General features: G+C 39.6%; 1 protein-coding gene across 1 annotated transcript in view; it reads left to right on the top strand.

Moving 5' to 3' along the window:
- GLT8D2 (glycosyltransferase 8 domain containing 2) overlaps positions 1-19785 on the top strand; it is a 35769-nt gene extending 15984 nt beyond the window's left edge. The window contains exons 5-10 of the mRNA XM_003405637.4: positions 1810-1927; positions 3103-3187; positions 3796-3908; positions 7619-7785; positions 8650-8762; positions 19266-19785. Of these exons, the coding sequence (XP_003405685.1) occupies positions 1810-1927; positions 3103-3187; positions 3796-3908; positions 7619-7785; positions 8650-8762; positions 19266-19438 (769 nt within the window). The 3' untranslated portion in view covers positions 19439-19785. The remainder of the gene's footprint in view (positions 1-1809; positions 1928-3102; positions 3188-3795; positions 3909-7618; positions 7786-8649; positions 8763-19265) is intronic.
- Positions 19786-19990: the final 205 nt, after the last annotated feature.

The raw sequence follows: 19990 nt of genomic DNA on the forward strand, positions 1-19990 counted from the left end.
CTGAAATAGTTGCTCTTTCCTCTGTTTTCTTAACCTGTGAGCAATTCACAGAAGGAAAAATGCAAATTGTCAATAAACATGAAAAGATGTTGTATGTTTCTAATATGGAAACGCAAATTAATTTTTTTTAAACAATAAATAGCATATAATTATTCACTTATCTGATTGGCAGCAATTAAATAAGATTGAAACTATCTAGTGCAGGAAAATGGACATTTTTATTCCTGTTCTACACAATGTACACCTCATAAACTGGAAAAGCATTTTGAGAGGGCAGTGTGGCAATATCTGTTAAAATGTTGCATGTATATGCACTATGTGACTCACCATTTCTACTTCTAGGAATCTGTGCTACAAAAATTCTAGCACATATTGCCAAAATATATGTAAAATGATGTTAATTTCAGCAACATGAGAAATAGTCAAAAATGGGAAAGTTCTTAAATGTCCAACAATGAAGAAATGTTTAAATGGGCTATGGAATGTGATATAGCTATTAAAAAATAAGTAATTCGATTTGTATACACAGACAAAGAAAATCCCCCAGGCACACTGTTAAGTGGAAAAAGCAGCTTGCAATACAATTCTTAGAGCATGATCCACTTTTTGAAAATAAAAATCCTAAAATATAAATGTGTACAAGTATGTATGTATGTATCATCTATCTGTCTGTCTATTTATTTATTTATCTATGTGCATTTCTGTAAAGAAAAATAACTGGAAAAATATCAAATCATTAACAGTGACTATCTCTGGGAGAATGGAGGGGTCGGAGTTAGGACTGATGAGGGAGAATTTAAGGTATTTCTGTGTTAGGTCCATCATTCATAAGGAGGAAGTATTTACATATTGCTTTGGTGCAAATGTTTAAGTGCATGCCTACTGAAGGAAAGATTGTCCCTTCGAGTTCACCCAGTGGCATCTTGAAAGGGAGGCCGGTGATCTACTTCCAAAAGACCTCAGCTACTGAAAACCCTGTGAAGTGCAGTTCTACTTAGACACACTCGGGGACACCATGAGTCAAAATCGATTCGACAGCAACTGGTTTGCTTTTTTAGATTTTTTAATAGTTACAGTTTTTTTTTTTTGGTAACGACACTATCAGTAGGTACTGAGATACAACATTTGTCTACTCTAAATGGCCCTTGGTTGCTGGTGTTTTGAGGATTATGTGTGCCTTATAGATTTTTTGTGTGTCATTTCTCACTGTCTCATCATTTGTTGCCACTGATTGTTCACTTAGCCTGGTATTAACAGCCCTTGGGTTATCAGTGGGCTGGAAACCAGATAACCAGACTCACAGATGCTGCTTTAGAAGAAAGAAGGAACATTTGCTGATGTTGTCCTTCTTCATCTTCCAGTTTCCTGTAGAGAGTATTTGGACCTGGGAGCTATTTGCTTATTACCATTTTGCTTCATTTCCTTTGCTGAAAGAGTTATGTGAAAGAACAAGAAAGAAAATAAAAGATTTGAAGACAGACCAGGTGGGGGGAAAAATCGGGAAGATTTATAGACGAAACTCTAAGATTTTGCACATTTTATTTTTAACTTTGTGAGGAGTAAACACGAAGTATTGGGGGTCCAGTGGTAGAATTCTTGCCTTTCATACAGAAGACCCAGGTTCGATTCCTGGTGATGCAGCTCATGTGCAGCCACCACTTGTCTGTCAGTAGCTCTTGCATGTCGCTGTGATGCTGAGCTTGTGCATGGGGCTGCCATGAGTCTGGGGCGACTCCATGGCAGCTAACAAGTAGGCCACAGATTGACCCTTAGGCAATGGAGTCTCATTTGTTTGTTTTGTCTTTTTAGAAAATGGATTGAACATTCTAAACTGAGAGAAATAAACTTTAAAGTTGTGGAATTCAACCCCCTGGTCCTCAAAGGGAAGATCAGACCCGACTCCTCAAGGCCTGAATTGCTCCAGCCTGTGAGTAGGAATCACGCACCTGCCGGGGAAAATCCTTGCCGAGCCCCTTGTTCAAGGTGGAAATGTTCTCGCAAGACCTGGAGGAGCACCATCCACGGGGATGTGGATGGAATATTTCTGAAGCCTCACTGTCTTACATCTTCACTGAACTCTGCTGATTTATAATTATAAACCGCCTGGCCCAGAAAGGATTTAGAATGGTTTACCCAAACATAAGGGAGTTATTAAAGAAAAAATGAAGCATAAAAAATAAGCATTAAGTGCATGAATATATCTGTGGGGGTGAGGCAGGTAGTGAGGCCAGGAAAAAAAATTCCGAACACGTAGGCTGTTGTATGTACTGTGTGCATTAAATTTAGCACGGAATATCCCAGCAGCTATGGAAAAACAATAGCATGATGGATCCTATACTTCACAGTATCAAATAAGATAGTATTTTCAGGAGACACCAACTTTTTCCCTAGCTTTGGAAAGGTTAAAGTATTTTATTCCAGGAGTTCTTACAAAAGGGACCCTCTCTCTACTGCACAGAGATCAGTGGTTTTGATGACAATTTTACAAAAAAATACAACCACTTTCTACAAGATTGTTACTCAGATCCATCCGCGAAAATTGACTAAATTATAAGCCTCCTGTCTAATGATACGGTATTTTCTCAATTCCAGATATTTACTGTCACAGTGGGAGCGGAGTTGGGACTTAGAATAGAATGGTGTTGTCACTGATAAAACTGGCGCTCCCACCCCCAGCTCATGCTTCTCCGACCTTTTTCTGGTTCAAGGAGCTAAGGTTGAGCTTGGTGCTAGGATGGTGTGTGCGCGTGTGTGTGTGCGTGCGTGCACGCGTGTTTAAGGCTGATTTAGTTGACAGTCATCAGAATTACTGAATGTAGAGGAAGGCAGGCAATCTTACAAAAGATTGGCTAGGAAGCCTCTGCCCCCACTGCAGCAGGTCACAGAGAATGAGAACAGCCTCAGCAGTGGGGAGGTCTGGATCTAGGAGAGCCATTGATCTGAGAGCACAAGGAAGCTCAGCAAAGCACCCTCGCAGCCCCTGTTTGATTCTGCTCCCAACCTGGAGCGGAGCCCCGGCCATGGTCAAAGCTGATCTCCAGCACCCTCGGAAGAACTTAGCCATATGTCTCTGCCTCACTGTTGTTTCTCTTGTTTTAACAGCTGAACTTTGTTCGATTCTATCTCCCTCTGCTTATCCACCAACATGAGAAAGTCATCTATGTGGACGATGATGTCATTGTACAAGGTATACTTGCTGACTGCCAAGAACACTAGCTGATAAGTAGAATGCCTGTCTGTTTGCATTTCTCCAAATAGCTAGTTGTCCAGTGATTTTCATGGCTTATTAAAGTCACGTGAGTACTGTTTAAAATGTGGGAATCTCCTGAAAGCAGAGGCTGATACTCAGGTCCCTGGACAGTCAGTTGACTTTCTGCGGGACCGTTCTCTGACTGTCAAAGTCTGCAATAAATAACTTGGTAGCTTTTCCTTTCCTGCATCCCTAACCCATGGGGAATAAAGTCTCCCTGATGATGTTCTCAGGAGCGAGCTATGTTTTGGGGTTAAAACGTTGCAGTCTGTCTTTCCCACATGTAAATAGGATTGCATTGGTGTGTTGCCTACCTAGCAACAGAAATAAAGACATTTGGCCAATGCCGATCTAAATTTGTTAACAAGTGGCTTTGATATGAGCTGTTCTTATTAAATAAATTGCCAAGTTACTTGAAGTCAAGGAGCCTATCTTAGACTTTTCCCCCATAGCAAAATCAGGGGCTGCTTAAGCTCCAAGGCCCTATCTAGCTCTAACTAAAACAAATGCTAAAATATTTTAACTCTTTGCTTTTCTAAATGCAGGTGATATCCAAGAACTGTACGATACCACCTTGGCCCTGGGCCACGCGGCAGCTTTTTCCGATGACTGCGATTTGCCCACCACTCAGGACATAACCAGACTGGTAGGGCTGCAGGTGGGCCATCTCTCCGGTATCCTTCCTTCACCCTGCCCCTCTCGTCTCCTTCCCCATAACTCAAAATGAGTGTAATCTATACCTTCAAGAGCCCTGATGGTCAGTTTGGACTGTTGGGAGGCAGAACAGCACAGGGTTAAGGATCTTTAGGTTCAGACTCCAGCTCCACCCCTTACTGACTCTGGGGCAAGTCATTTAACCCCGCAAAGCCTCAGTTTCCTTCTCTGGAAAGTACATATCTATGTAGTTATGTTTTTGTGAGTTATGATGAACCACGGAGTGGATTCTAACTAGTAGCAGCCCCACGTGACACAGTAGAACTGCCTTGTAGGGTTTTCTAGTCTGTAATCTTTACAGGAGTAGATCGCCAGGTCTTTTCTCCATGGAGCAGCTAGGTGGGCTCAAACTGCCAACCTTTTGATAAGCAGCTGAGCGCTTCACCATTGTATCACCAGGGCTCCTTATGATGAAATAACATGATGTAAAACTGTCCAGCATGAAGTAAATGCTCCAGAAATGAGAGTTGTGGTCTTTGAAGTTGCTTATAACCACACTCTATGGCAGAGATGGTATTTTCTGGAAAGGAGACCGTCACTGAACTTTGATTTGATTTTCAGAGTTTTGATGTTCACTTTTTTTTTCTTTCTTTCTGTAGAAGTAACTATTGATTTTGTTCAAGGGTAAAGATTTCTTTACCCTGGTGGAAATGAGGAAAGTCAAACCTATGGGTAACATTGAAACCCAAAGAATGCCTTTAAAATACAAGGTGCTATTAAGAAGTAAGAAAACCCTGGTGGTGTAGTGGTTAAGTGCTATGGCTGCTAACCAAGAGGGTGGCAGTTCAAATCTGCCAGGCACTTCTTGGAAACTCTATGGGGCAGTTCTACTCTGTCTTACAGGGTCACTATGAGTTGGAATCGACTCGATGGCAGTGGGTTTTGTTTTATTTATTTAGGTTATTAAGAAGTGAATGCTGTTCAACAAAAGCTCCAGCAAATAATTTTATGTGTGTGACATTTAAGGTGGAACACACTTTAAGGCCTAGGTTCTGGGGCCAGACCCAATTTTGCCTGAATCTTGGCTCCATCATTTACTAGCTTTTTGACTTTGGGCAGGTTACTTAACTAATTGTCTGTTTCCTCATTTTCCAAATAGGGGTAACTATAATACATTCCTTGTAGAGTTACTGTGAGGATTAAGTAAGTGAATACATGTAAGTTGTTTCATGCAATTAGTGAAGTAATGCATATAAAATTCTTAGAACAGTGCCTGGCACATAGGAGGTGCTCAAGTGCTTCCAATATTTCTGTGCCCTATTTGAGCATCACACTGAAATAGGTTATGACAGCCTATAGAGGTGAAACAATATCTCCTGCCTCATGGTGTATTTACTCAACAACTACTTACCGAGTGCTTCCTATGTGCCAGGTACTGGTAATGCAGACAACAAAACTAAAATTCTTGCCTTTGTGTAGCTTACATTCTGGTGGGCAGAGACAGACAGTAAACAAATCAGTAAAATATTTTATAAAGAATCATGATGGGGGTGGGTGTTGCATTTGAAATAGCCTGGTCAGGGAAGGAGCCACTGAAATGGTGACATTGAGGAAGCCACCTTTGCAGATATTTGAAAGGAAAGAATTCCAGGGAGAGATAATAGCAAGAGGAAAGGTCCTGAGGCTGGGGTGTGTCTGGTGTATTAAGGGAACAAAGAGGTCAATCTGGCAGAGGGATTAAGGGGAGAATAGCCGATGAAGTTACAGAGGGAATGGGGGCTGGGTGGTATAGGGCATGGTAGGCTATTTCAGGAATCCTGGCTTTTACTCCAAATGAATTGGGGAACCACTGGAGGGCTTTGAGCAGAGGAGTAACTTAGAGACAGGGTGGGATTGTTAAGGGTGGAAGCAGGAACACTGGTCAGGGAGGGGGATCTTGCAGATTCCAAGTGAGAGATAATTATGCCCTGGGCCAGGAAAGTAGCAAGGAGGCAGCGAGAAGTGGTTAGCTTCTTTATGTTGTTTGTTTGCTTGTTTTTACTGGGCTTTAGGTGAAAGTTTACAGAGTAAATTAGCTTCTCATTTGAAAATTTATACCCAAACTGTTTTGTGACATTTGTTGCAATCCCCACAATGTGACAGCACTCTCTCCCTTTCCACCCTGGGTTCCCTGTGTCCATTTGTCTAGTTTTCCGGTCCCTTCCTGCCTTCTCATCTTTGCTTTTGGGTAGGTGTTGCTCATTTGGTCTCCTATACTTGATTGAACTAAGACGCACATTCCTCACGTGTTTTTGTTTTATAGGCCCGTCTAATCTTTTTTTTTTTTTTTTTTTTCTAATCTTTGGCTGAAAGGTGGACTTCAGGAGTGGCTCAATTCTGAGTTAAAAGCCTGTCTGGGGGCCATACCCTCAGGGGTTTCTCTAGTCTCTGTCAGACCAGTAAGTCTGGTCTTTTTTTTGTGAATTTGGATTTTGTTCTACTGTTTTCTCCCACTCTGGGACCTTCTGTTGTAGTCCCTGTTAGACCGGCCAGTGGTGGTACCCGGGCACCATTAGTCCTTTTGGGTGCAGCCTGATAGAGGCTATGGTTCACATGGTCCATTAGTCCTTTGGACTAATATTTTCCTTCTGTCTGGCTTTCTTTATTCTCCTTTGCTCTAAAGTGGTGGGACCAATAGATGCATCTTAGATGGCTGCTCGCCAGCTTTTAAGACCCCGGACACTACTCGCCAAAGTAGGATTTAGAACATTGTCTTTATAAACCTTGTAATGTCAATTGACCTAGATGTCCCCTGAGACCTTGGCTCCCAGTCATTAGCACAGTAACTCAGTCCCTCGAGGTGCTTGGATATGTCTAGGAAGCTTCGATGACTGCCTCCTATGTGCTCTGTTATGTGAATATACATGCCGGACATACAAATGTGTATGTAACAATATCCACAGCCTAACCCATATATGTTCATGTGTATACTCCTGTACACCCTCTTTGCCCTATTCAGCATACGTCTCTGCCTATATATCTCCTTGTAAGTTATTATTTTTTACTGATTTTATAGGGTTGTATATGCTATAGAATTTACTGTGGTTGCCTTTTTTTTTTTCTTTCCATGTGTTCCTCTAAGTGTCTTCCTTTGCCTTGGTCAAGTTGTCTGCATATGTTTTGAAGGTAGGACCAACAGGATTTGCTGGCTGATTTGGATGAGAAGTGAGAAAGAGGAGTCAAGGATCGCCCAATGACCTTGGGTTTTTTGCCCAAGTAACTAGATGGACAGAGTTGCCATGCATTGAGGTGGGGCAGGTTATAGGGAAGGTTTGGGGACAAGATCAGTATCAGTTTTTGGGTGTAAGTTGGAATTGCCTTACTAAGCATCCAGTAGGACACATTGAGTTGGAAGATGTAGCAGGAGTTGGGAAGTCAGAGGAGAAGTCAGGGCTGTCAACATGGATGGTATTTAGAGCCATGACACTGGATGAGGCTGCCAAGGAAGTTGGTGCTAGAGAAAGGAACAGGTGCTGGCACTGAGGCTGGGGCACTAAGTATTCAGAGGTTGGAAACATGAGGGGGAACCAACAAAGGACACAAGAAGTGGCCAGTGACACAGCAGGAAAACCTGGAGATACTGTACAATACCTTCAAGAAAATGATCATTTTCCAGAAACAAAGGTTTTAATAAGATACTTTGGTCAAATTCATGCATATCCTGTTTCTTTATAGAATACATATATGGGATATCTGGATTACCGGAAGAAGACCATAAAAGACCTTGGCATTAGCCCCAGCACCTGCTCTTTCAATCCTGGTGTGATCGTTGCCAACATGACCGAATGGAAGCACCAGCGTATCACCAAACAACTGGAGAAGTGGATGCAAAAAAATGTGGAGTATGTGTAGACCTCCCTAACATTTTTCCATGCCTGAGCACAAAATTCTTCAATTTCATTTTCTATGCATAGTTCAAAGATTAGAATGTTATTTCACAGAAATCTTAGATTTTCTTACAGAGGCACTAGCAAGAAAGAAAAGGGAACAGTAGATGAAAATCTGTTCTCAAATATAAATCAGAGGAATTTGAAAGCCTGTGAAATGAGGAGTCCCTTATTATACAAACATTTTCCTCATAAATTTGAGTTCAATAATGTAACCTTCCATCTTTTCCCAGAATCTTAGTGAACTTTTCCACTGCAAATCCTCATTGATTTTAGTTGAGTTTCTCCTTCTTGCATAGATTTGTTTTAAGGATTATTTTGTAAAGTCAACTCTCGTCTTTGGGGTTGGATTTTTTAAAATTTGAAATTTTTCATTATAGAAGTTTTAAAATCAAGAAAATGAAAAGAACTCTAGCATGGCCACTATTATCATGTCATTATATTTCCTGTCAGTCTTTTTTATCTGGATTTTTAAAAATACTGTCATAACCTTGAATATATGATTGAAATTATTCTAATATATTAATGTAGGATCAGAATTTGATCTTCTGTGTTTGCCATAAAAACAAAACAAAACAAAACCCTGAGTTTTAAAATGGTAAAATATTAACTCTGCAAATTTTAGTGAGGTATATGGCAGTTCATGGTGTTATTCTTCCAACTTTGTGTAGGTATGACGTTTTTCAAAATAAAAAGTTGGAGGAAAAAAGTGAAATATAGTGGAAGAATGTCTCATATCTTTTTCAAGTATTAAACCCTGTTGTATTTAAGATTGTGGAAGCTCCCTGCCGTATGTCACTTTTCTATTTCGTTTCTTAGGGAAAACCTCTACAGCAGCTCCCTGGGTGGAGGGGTGGCCACCTCCCCCATGCTCATTGTGTTTCACGGGAAATACTCTGCAATCAACCCTTTGTGGCACATAAGGCACCTGGGTAAGTATTTTAGGAAAAAATGCAAATACATAGACCAGAGAGCAACAGGGTGAAGAGAGTGCTAGAGCCAGGTTCCTCAATTCAAATCCACCAGGTGAACTTGGTTGAGTTATTTAACCCCTCAGTGTCCAGATTCTTCAAATGAGGTTGATAATCGTGCTTACCCGAAAGGCTGATTTCCAGGAATTCATGAAAAGGAATTAGACTAATGTCTAGTATATGGTATGTGCTCAGAAGACATTAGCTATTGTTATAATAGAACTCTCACTGTGAAAACTTTTTCTCTTGCCTTTACTTCTTGCAGTACCCTCAAATCAAATCCGTTGCCATTGAGTCAATTCCGACGCATAGTGACCCTACAGGTCAGGGTAGAACTGCCCCATAGAGTTTCCAAGAAGCACCTGGAGGATTGGTTAGCAGCTGTAGCACTTAACCCCTATGCCACCAGGTTTTCCTGTAGTAGCCTATAGCAGGACAAAACCAAATGAAGTAGCATAACGGTTTATGATGGATTTAGATAACTGGCATTAAAAATTTATCTTTTAAAAAGCAGTTTTTATGGACTGTATACTCTATATGAGTTCCTTAACAGTCATTGATTCACTACAGGAGTATAGGCTCTAGGGTATGGATTGGAATCCCAACTCTGCTGTTGCCTATGATCATGGGCGAGTTACTCAAGCTCTCTGTGCCTTAGTTTACTAATTTGTAAACATAAGCTAATAGAACCTTATAAAGTTTTTGTAAGGGATAAATTACCTAATAGATGGAAATTGCTTAGGACAGAGTCTGGCACAGAATATACACTGCTCTCCACCCAAACACATGGCCTGGTGAACTTATTACCCTTATCCAGAACCAGTGGGCCAGACCCATTTAGAAATTTAGAAATGTCTTGATTTAAAAAAGGTGATGTGCATGTTCTATGTTACGCAATACCCTCAGTGGGGTCTGAGCTATTAGCCCAGAATTAATTTTTGTAGCAAAATGTGTGATGAGGACCATAAATACCCTGTCAATTCAAGTCCAGATTTCACTGCCAAAAGAGTTATTAAAAAACCTTCTTTCCAGAGTTTGAGAACTATTTTAGAATTGGAGAGAGTTAAGACTTGTGTTTACCAAGTGCCCAGTACATTGCTAAGAACTAGGCTAGGTTCTGAGAATAAAGATGAATATTTCTAATTCTTACAATCCTGCAAGTACAATAAGCAGTATGTCCTGTTGTTATTAGTCGCTGTTGAGTTGATTGTTACTTGTGGAAACCCCATGTGTATAGAGTAGAACTGTGCTCCATAGGGTTTTAAAGCCTGTGACCTTTTGGAAGCATATGGTCAGGCCTTTCTTCCAAGGTGCCGCTGGGTGTGTTCGAACCACCAACCTTTTGGCTAGTAGTTGAACGCTTAATTGTTTGCATCACCGAGGGATCCCAGTATATCCTTTACTGTCCTTGAAAGAAAGGATGTACTTAACTGTGGAGGGTGGGCCCCCTGTCTCCTATTAATGATCTCATGTCACTTTACTTCTGCACCATTTTCCTGAGTGTGTGCATAGAACAGTGACCCAGGGAAGTTAATGGCACCAGTGTCCATCTTACTTAATTTGTAATAATGTCGGGTTCACTGTTAGATCAAATACCACCATTACTATTTGACAAATGTACAGAAAAATCCCATCGAAGCAGAATGTCTATAACAAATGTTGTGTAGGAACAGCTATATGAACCTTGGATCAATAGGGTTAGAGCATCTTATGATCTTGGAACAGAGACTCAGTATTACATTTTATGAAATATCTAACTTACTGACAAGTAAAAGGGGGCAGAATATTCCCAAGGAAATGAGTCATTTTTCTCTGTAGAACAGAGCCTACACTTGTACTGAAGGTTTTGGAATCAGGAGTGGTTCTGCAAAGTAAATCTGTACAGAAATCATTTGGAAAACAATCCACTAGACTGTTTTACAGTGGCTAAGAGCTCGGCTGCTAATCAAAAGGTCGGCAGTTCAAATCCACCAGACGCCCTTTGGAACCCTATGGGACAGTTCTACTCTCTCCTACAGGGTTGCTATGAGTCAGAATTGACTTGATGGCAACGGGTTTGGTTTTAGTTTGGAGAGTGTTTTGGAGCAGAAAGCCACTCGACATTAAGGGATGTTAAGTTTGGGTCTAAGGTGCCCTGGTGGCGCACTGGTTAAACACTTGGCTGCTAACTGAAAGGTCTGGGGTTTGAACCTACTAGCAGCTCCATGGGAGAAAGATGTGGCAGTCTGCTTCCATAAAGATTACAGCCTTGGAAACCCTATGGGGCAGTTCCATGCTGTCCTATAGGGTCACTATATGAGTTGGAATCAATTCAATGGCAACGCGTTTGGTTTAACTGGTTAAGTTTGGGTCTAAAAAGGTAGGCTTAAGATTTTAAAAATTTATGAAACACATTTAGCTTAAAGCAACAGACAGCAGGGAGAGAGATACGTGCAGAGGTCCTCTATCAGCAAACGCAGCACAGATTTGCCATCTTGGACTCCTGTCAGAGATCAGCAAACAGGGAGCACAGGAAAGCAGCTTCACAGAGCTTCCAGCAGGAGACAGAGCACCCAGTAACCAGTGACACATGCTTTCCCCACCCCCCATCCTCTCTACTGCTCTATCTCCTTGCTTCTGGGCTGGCAGCAGTGGCTCGGGGCTTTATTATTATTTTTTTCACTTTGTTCTGTTTTCTTTTTTTTTTCATGACTTGGGAGCCCCTTCTAGCAGGGCTGCACTACATGGCTTAGGAGCCACTCCCCTAATCTGCGCAGCTGCATAGGTGGGATCCCTGGAGGCATTTCTTTCTTTTTTTTTTTTTTTTGCTTTTTTCCTTTCTTCATTTCTAAGCTCTTGTCTCTCTATACTTATCTTCTTTTCCTGTCTCCTGAATACATGGTGCTGTGTGACATCTGTACCCCCTCTAGCCAGGTTATACTGCACAGTCTGGGAGCCACTTCCCCGGCCTTTGCAGCTGCATCAGTGGGACCCCTGGGGGCTTTTTACTATTTTTTTTCTTCCAAATTTTTAACTACTTTTTTTTGTTTGTTTTTCTCCATTTCTCGGTTTCTCACCTCTCCACTCCAACAGCAACACCGTTAGCACTATTTTTGTTGTTGTTTGTTTTTGGCTCCTGTTTCTCTCTCCTCTTTCCCAAACCCATATTAGCTCCACACGTCACAACCTCCCCCTACCTTCCTGCCTACCTACAGCGTGTGCTGAATGTCACACCCCTGAACAGCACAGGCATGACCTATTGGAACCTGCCCAGCACTGATTCCCAGCACACTCTGTTGGCCCTGGAACGTGCCACAAATAACCCATCCCAGATCCTCCTCTTCAGCTGGACCTGCTCTGCTGTACCATAGCTGAGCGACTGGCCCTGCCCATTGGACAGGGAGATGAAAAGTATTGTGACCACAGACGAGTAAACAACAAGGAACACACAGCCTGCTTGCTCAGACACAACCAAATAAAACAAAAAATTAGGATGAAACAAACAGATCTACAATCAGTAAATGAAGAAAATAACTACTGAATGTCCCAAAGACAGCAGACAATATCAAAACATAGAAAAACAGGACAGGATGGTTCCAACAGGCATCCAAAAGAAAATACCAGACAACTTTCCAGTAGAAGAAAAGGTATTAGAACTACCAGATAGAGAATTCAGATCTCTAATATTCAGAGCTATCCAACAGTTGAAGCAAAAAACAGAAAAACAGGAGGAAAAAAAATAGACATTCATGGAAAATACAGACAAAAAAATGGGAGGAATTCAGATAAATAATACAGGAACAAAATGCCAAAATAAACTCACAACTAGAAATCATACAAAAACAACTAGAAATCCAAATGATAAACAAGATTTCAGAAATGGACAGTGTCATAGAAGGGCTGAGGAACAGGTTTGAAATGATGGAAGACAAGATGAGCAAAATTGCAAACAAACACTTGGATACCAAACTGTTTGAGGAAAAATCAGAAAAAAGAACAAAGAAAAATGAAGAAACCCCAAGAATTATGTGGGATACAATCAAAAGCAAAAATTTGCAAGTGATCGGATTTCCAGTACAGGGGGAGAAAACAGAAAACACAGAGAGGATCATTGGAGAATTGCTGACAGAAAATTTCCCTAATATCATGAAAGATGAAAAGGTGACCATCCAAGAAGCTGAATGAACCCCATATAGGATAGACCCCCAAAAGAAAATCACCAAGGCATATCATAATCACACTGGCTAAAACCAAAGACAAAGAAAAAATCCTGAGAGCAGCTTGAGAAAAACAAAAAGTCACATTCAGAGGAGAAACAATAAGACTAAGCTCTGATTATTTGGCAGAAACCATCCAGGCAAGAAGGCAATGCGATGACATATATATAAAACCTTGAAAGAAAAAAGGGCCAACCAAGAATAATATATCCTGCAAAACTCTCATTCAAATATGATGATGAAATTAGGACATTTCCAGATAAACAGAAATTAAGGGAATATGTAAAAACCAAACCAAAGGTACAAGAATTATTAAAGGGAGTCCTTCAATCTGAGAACAAACAACATCAGGCCACAGCTTGAATCTAGGATGCAAGACTGTACCAGCCGGATACCAACCTAGGAAATGAACTCTCAAGGACTATCCAAAACCAAAACAATTGCAGCAGGGAACCAGAGAGGCTAATCTGTAAATGACAACAATGTCAGAACAATAAAAGAAGGAATAAACGGTATAGGTATAGAACTTTCTAACGGAGAGGAAGGCAAGGCGATACCAAGTAATAGTAGACTAATCCAAACTTAGGAAGATAAGGGTAAATTTCAAGGTAACCACAAAGAAAGTTAACAAACCTACTCATCGAAATAAAGAAGAAAAACATAAAGTCTCAATAAAAACAAAATCTACAAAAACAAAAGAAATGAAAAAGAAATCCACAAACAAAAGGAACTCAGCACAGGACAGTAAGGGGAACAAAGTAAATGTTAGCACAACAAAAAAAAGCACTACAAAATAACAGCAATAAACTCATACCTGTCAATAATGACACTGAATGTAAATGGCCTAAATGCACCCATAAAGAGACAGAGTGGCAGAATGGATTAAAAAAACAGGATCCATCAATATGCTGTCTACAAAGAGACACACCTTAGAAACAAAGATGTAAATGTATTAAAAATTAAAGGATGGAAAAAATACATCAAACAAATAACTACCAAAAAAGAGCAGGAGTGGCAATACTAATCTCAGATAAGATAAACTTTAAAACAAAATCTACCATAAAAGACAAAGAAGGGCACTATATAATGATTAAAAGAGCGATCCATCATGAAGACTTAGCCATAATAAACATCTATGCACCCAATGACAGGGCTCCAAAATACATAAACTCTAACAGCACTGAAAAGAGAAATTGACAGTTTCCACAATAATAGTAGCAGACTTCAACACACCACTCTCAGTAAAGGACAGAACATCTAGAAGGAAACTCAACAAAGATACAGAAGGGCTAAGGAGCACAATCAGTCAACTTGATCTCATAGACATATATAGAACACTCCACCCAAGAGCTGCAAAGTACACATTCTTTTCCAACGCACATGGAACATCCAGAATAGACCACATCTTAGGCCACAGAGCAACCCTTGACAAAATCCAAAACACTGAGATAATACAAAGTATCTTCTCTGACCACAATGCCATCAAAGTAGAAATTAACAATAGGAAGGGTAAGGGAAAAAAAAATCAATTACATGGAAACTGAATAACACCCTGCTTAAAAACCACTGGGTAATAGAGGAAGTCAAAGATGGAATCAAAAAGTTCCTAGAATCAAACGAGAATGAAAACACATCATACCAAAACCTTTGGGACACAGCAAAGGCAGTCCTCAGAGGTCAATTTATAGCACTGGATGCACACATCAAAAAAGAAAAAAGGGACAAAATCAAAACATTAGTTACACAACTTGAACAAACAGAAAGAGAACAGCAAAAGAAGCCCACAGCCACCAGAAGAAATGAAATAACAAAGATCAGAGGAGAAATAAATGAAATAGAGCCTAGAAAAACAACAGAAAGAATCAACAAAACCAAAAGTTGGTTCTTTGAAAGGATCAACAAAATTGACAAACCACTGGCCAAATTCACAAAAGAAAAACAAAAGCGAACTCAATCAAATAGTCCAAATAAGAAATGAAATGGGGGACATTACAACAGACCCAAATGAAATAAAAAGCATCATAATAGAGTGTTATGAAAAACTATACTCCAACAAATTTGAAAATCTAGAGGAAATGGACAAATTTCTAGAGAAGCACTACCCACCCAAACTAACACAAAATGACATTGAAAATCTAAACAGACCCATAACAAGAGAAGAGATGGAAAAGGTAATTAAAAAAAAAAAAAAAAAAACTCCCAACCAAAAAAAGCCCTGGCCCAGATGGCTTCACTGAAGAATTCTACCAAACATTCAGAGAAGAGCTTACTCCAGTACTACTCAAACTATTTCAGAACATAGAAAAGGAAAGAGATACTTCCGAATTCATTCTATGAAGCCAGCATAACCCTGATACCAAAACCAAGCAAAGACATCGCAAAAAAAGAAAATTACAGACCAATATCTCTCATGAATATAGATGTAAAAGTTTTCAACAAAATTCTAGCCAATGCAATTCAGCATCATATCAAAAAAATAATACACCATGACCAAGTAGGATTCATATCAGGTATGCATGGATGGTTCAGCAGTAGAAAATCAATCAATGTAATCCATCACATAAACAAAAGGAAAGACTCACATGATCATCTCAATTGACACAGAAAAGGCATTCAACAACATCCAACACTCATTCCTGATAAAAACTCTCAATAAAATAGGTATAGAAGGGAAATTTCTCAACATAATAAAGGACATCTATGCAAAACCAACGGCCAACATTGTTCTCAATGGAGAGAGGCTGAAAACATTCCCCTTGAGAACAGGAACAAGACAAGGATGCTCTTTATCACCACTCCTATTTAACATTGTGTTGGAAGTCTTAGCTTGAGCAATAAGGCAAGAAACAGAAATAAAGGGCATCCAAATTGGTAATGAAGAAGTTAAACTGTCCCTATTTGCGGACGATATGATACTAAGAAAATCCAAAAGACTCCATGAGAAAACTACTGGAACTCACAGAAAGATTCAGCAGAACAGCAGGATACAAGGTAAACATACAAAAATCAGTTGGATTCCTATACATCAATAAAGAGTACCATGAAAAGGAAATCAGGAAAACAATACCATTTATAATAAAAAAAAATTTATAATAGCCCCTAAAAAAATAAAATAATATATTTTTTTATTTACTTGGGAATAAATCAAACCAGGGATGTAAAAGACCTATACAAAGAAAACTACAAAATACTACTGCAAGAAACCAAAAGAGGTCTACATAAATGGAAAAAGGTACCATGCTCATGGATAGGTAGAGTCAACATCGTGAAAATGACAATTCTACCTAAAGTGATTACAAATGCAATACCAAATCCAAATACCAACAACAGTCTTTAAAGAGATGAAAAACTTATCATTAACTTTATATGGAAAGGAAGAGGTCCCAGATAAGTAAAGCACTATTGAAAAAGAATAAAGTAGGAGGACTCGCACTACCTGATCTCAGAACCTACTATATAGCTATGGTAGTCAAAACAGCCTGGTACTAGTACAATGACAGATGCATTGACCAAAGGAACAGAACTAAGAACCCAGATGTAAATCCATTCACCTATGTCACCTGATCTTAGACAAGGGCCCAAAGTCCATTGAGTAGGAAAAGACAGGCTTTTTAACAAATGGTGCTGCCAAAACTGGATGTCCATCTGCAAAAAAATGAAACAGGACCCATACCTCACGCCATATAAACTCCAAATGGGTCAAATACCTAAATATAAAGCCAAAAACTATGAAGTTTATAGAGGAAAAAATGTGATCAACGCTAGAGGCCCTAATCCACGGCATTAACAGGATACAAATCACAACTAACAACACACAAGCTCCAGAGGATAAGCTAGTTAACTGGGATCTTCTAAAAATTAAACACTTACGCTCATCAAAAGACTTTCCCAAAAGAGGAAAAAGAGAACCTACAGACAGGGAAAAAAAAAATTGGCTATTACAAATCAGACAAAGGTCTAATCTCTAAAATCTACAAGAAAATCCAACACCTCTACAACAAAAAGACAAATAATCCAATTAAAAAATGGGAAAAGGAAATGAACAGATACTTCACCAAAGACGACATTCAAGTGGATAACAGACACATGAAGAAATGCTGATGATCTCCAGCCATCAGAGAAATGCAAATCAAAACCACAATGAGATACCATCTCATTGGAGATGTTGGAGAGTCTGCAGAGAGATCAGAACTCTTATGCACTGCTGGTGGGAATGCAAAATGATATAACCATTTTGGAAAATGATATGGAGCTTCCTTAGAAAGCTAGGAATGGAAATACCATATGATCCAGCAATCCCACTCCTAGGAATATATCCTAGAGAAATAAGAGTTGTCATATGAATAGATATATGTACACCCATGTTCACTGCGGCATGTTCACAATAGCAAAAAGATGGAAACAACCTAGATGCCCATCAACAGATGAATGGATAAACAAACTGGTACATACACACAATGGAGTAATACACAACACAAAAGAACAACTATGGATCTGTGAAGCATCTCTTAACATGGATGAATCTTGAGGGCATTATGCTGAGTGAAAAAAGTCAATCACAAAAGGACGAATATAGTATGAGACCACTACTGTAAAAACTCACAAAAAGGTTTACACACAAAAAGAAACAATCTTTGGTGGTTACAAGGTAGGGGAGGGTTGAGGATGGAAAAACACTAAATAGACAAGTGGTAACTTTGATGAAGGGTAAGAGAGTATACAACTCTGGGGAAGACAGAACAGTTTGTCCAAGGCAAGGTCATGGAAGCTCCATAAACCAAACCAAACCCACTGCCGTCGAGTTGATTCCGACTCATAGCGACCCTACAGGACAGAGTAGAACTGCCCCATAGAGTTTCCAAGGAGCGCCTGGCGGATTTGAACTGCTGACCTCTTGGTTAGCAGCTGTACCACTTAACCACTATGCCACCAGGGTTTCCGGAAGCTCCATAGACATATCCAAACTCCCTGAGGGACCGAATTGCTGGGCTGAGGGCTGTGGAGACCATGATCCTGGGGACCATCTAGCTCAATTGGCATAACATAGTTTATAAAGAAAATGTTCTACATTCTACTTTAGTGACGTAGCGTCTGGGGTCTTAAAACCCTGTGAGCAGCCATCTAGGATACTCCACTGGTCTCACGTCTTCGGGAGCAAGGATGAAGAAAGAAAACCAAAGATACAAGGGAAAGATCAGTCCAAAGGACTAATGGACCAAATCTACCACGGCCTCCACCAGACTCAGTCCAGTACAACTAAATGGTGCCCGGCTACCACCACTGAGTACTCTGACAGGGATCACAATAGATAGTTCTGGACGGAGCTGGAGAAAAATGTAGGACAAAATTCTAACTCAAAAAGCAAAACCAGTCTTGCTGGCCTGACAGAGACTGGAGAAACCCTGAGAATATGCCCCCGGACACCCTTTCAGCTCAGTAATGAAGTCACTCCTGAGGTTCACCCGTCAGCCAAAGATTGGACAGGCCTATAAAACAAAATGAGACTAAAGGGGCACACCAGCCTAGGGGCAATGACTAGAAGGCAAGAGGGAACAGGAAAGCTGGTAATAGGGAACCCAAGGTTGAGAACGGAGAGTGCTATGTCATGGGGTTGTTAACCAATGTCATATAACAATTGTGTACTGTTTAATGAGAAACTAGTTTGTTCTGTAAACCTTCATCTAAAGTACAATAAAAAAAAAGAGAGAGAAAAAAGAATTCAGCAAATCCACAAGTGTTGCTATGGAAAGTTTCTAAGCCAGTAATTTAAAAAGGTAAAGCAGCAGATATTCTATGTGGTATGCTATTTAGTCTCCTCTTTAAAAAAAAAAAAAATCTATCTATCTATCTATCTATCTGTATACATATATGTATATATGTTTATGTATACACACACATGGAAACCATGGCAGTGGTTAAGAGCTACAGCTGCTAACCAAAAGGTTGGCAGTTTGAATGCCCCAGGTGCTCCTTGGAAACCCTATGGGGCAGTTCTCCTCTGTCCTATAGGGTTGCTATGAGTCGGAATCGACTCAACGGCAATAGGTTATGTACGCATACATACATAGGTAGAAAATTCAATGGAAGGATTCGTGAAAAACTGTTTGGCAATGGTTGCTTTGCAGATTTGGGGTAGGCGGAAAATTTTTCATCGTATATCCTTTTCATGTTTAAAAATTTTTTTTTTACCATGAGTTTGTATTCAATTTTTAATATAAAATTTTTATTCTCTAACAAGCCTATTATTTTCCTCTAAACATGTTCAAAGGCTGGAATCCAGATGCCAGATATTCGGAGCATTTTCTGCAGGAAGCTAAATTACTCCACTGGAATGGAAGACATAAACCTTGGGACTTCCCGAGTGTTCACAATGACTTATGGGAAAGCTGGTTTGTTCCTGACCCTGCAGGGATATTTAAACTCCATCACCACGACAGCTGATATAACTCTACCTTTTAAATATTTCCTGTTAAAATTGTGGAACTGACCATCTGTGCCTACTATAACACTGTTCTTTATGTACAGTACTTTGATACATATGATCCTTACTAGAAAACAAAAAAAATGTACACAAATTGTAAAAACAAGACCCTTTAGAAAAAAAAAATGTTAGCACATTAAGGAGATAAACTGTACTTTGAAACAGATGATGCATACTAGAAAACAAAAAACTACTGTGTACAAATTGTATCCTGGACCATATAGGTATTGATTTATTTCCTAAGTACAAGTGGTATGTATGGAATTCAAAATTTGTGTGAGTGAAATATATTGTTGGACAGAAATAATCCCATCGAGATATCAGTAATCAGTTTGCTTAACCCTGAATGACAATTCTATTGACATTTTTTTTTTAATTTCTAATGACGTATTTCTAAATGTATTTTTACATGCAAGTGTTTTTCTACGCAGGTGCCAATATTGTCTTTTATGGAAATATTACGTTTAAAACACGAATGTCTGAAAAAAATCAAATATCCATAGATCTTATTT

Source organism: Loxodonta africana, chromosome 4 (genome assembly GCF_030014295.1).
Source record: "Loxodonta africana isolate mLoxAfr1 chromosome 4, mLoxAfr1.hap2, whole genome shotgun sequence".
NCBI classification, from domain to species: domain Eukaryota; kingdom Metazoa; phylum Chordata; class Mammalia; order Proboscidea; family Elephantidae; genus Loxodonta; species Loxodonta africana.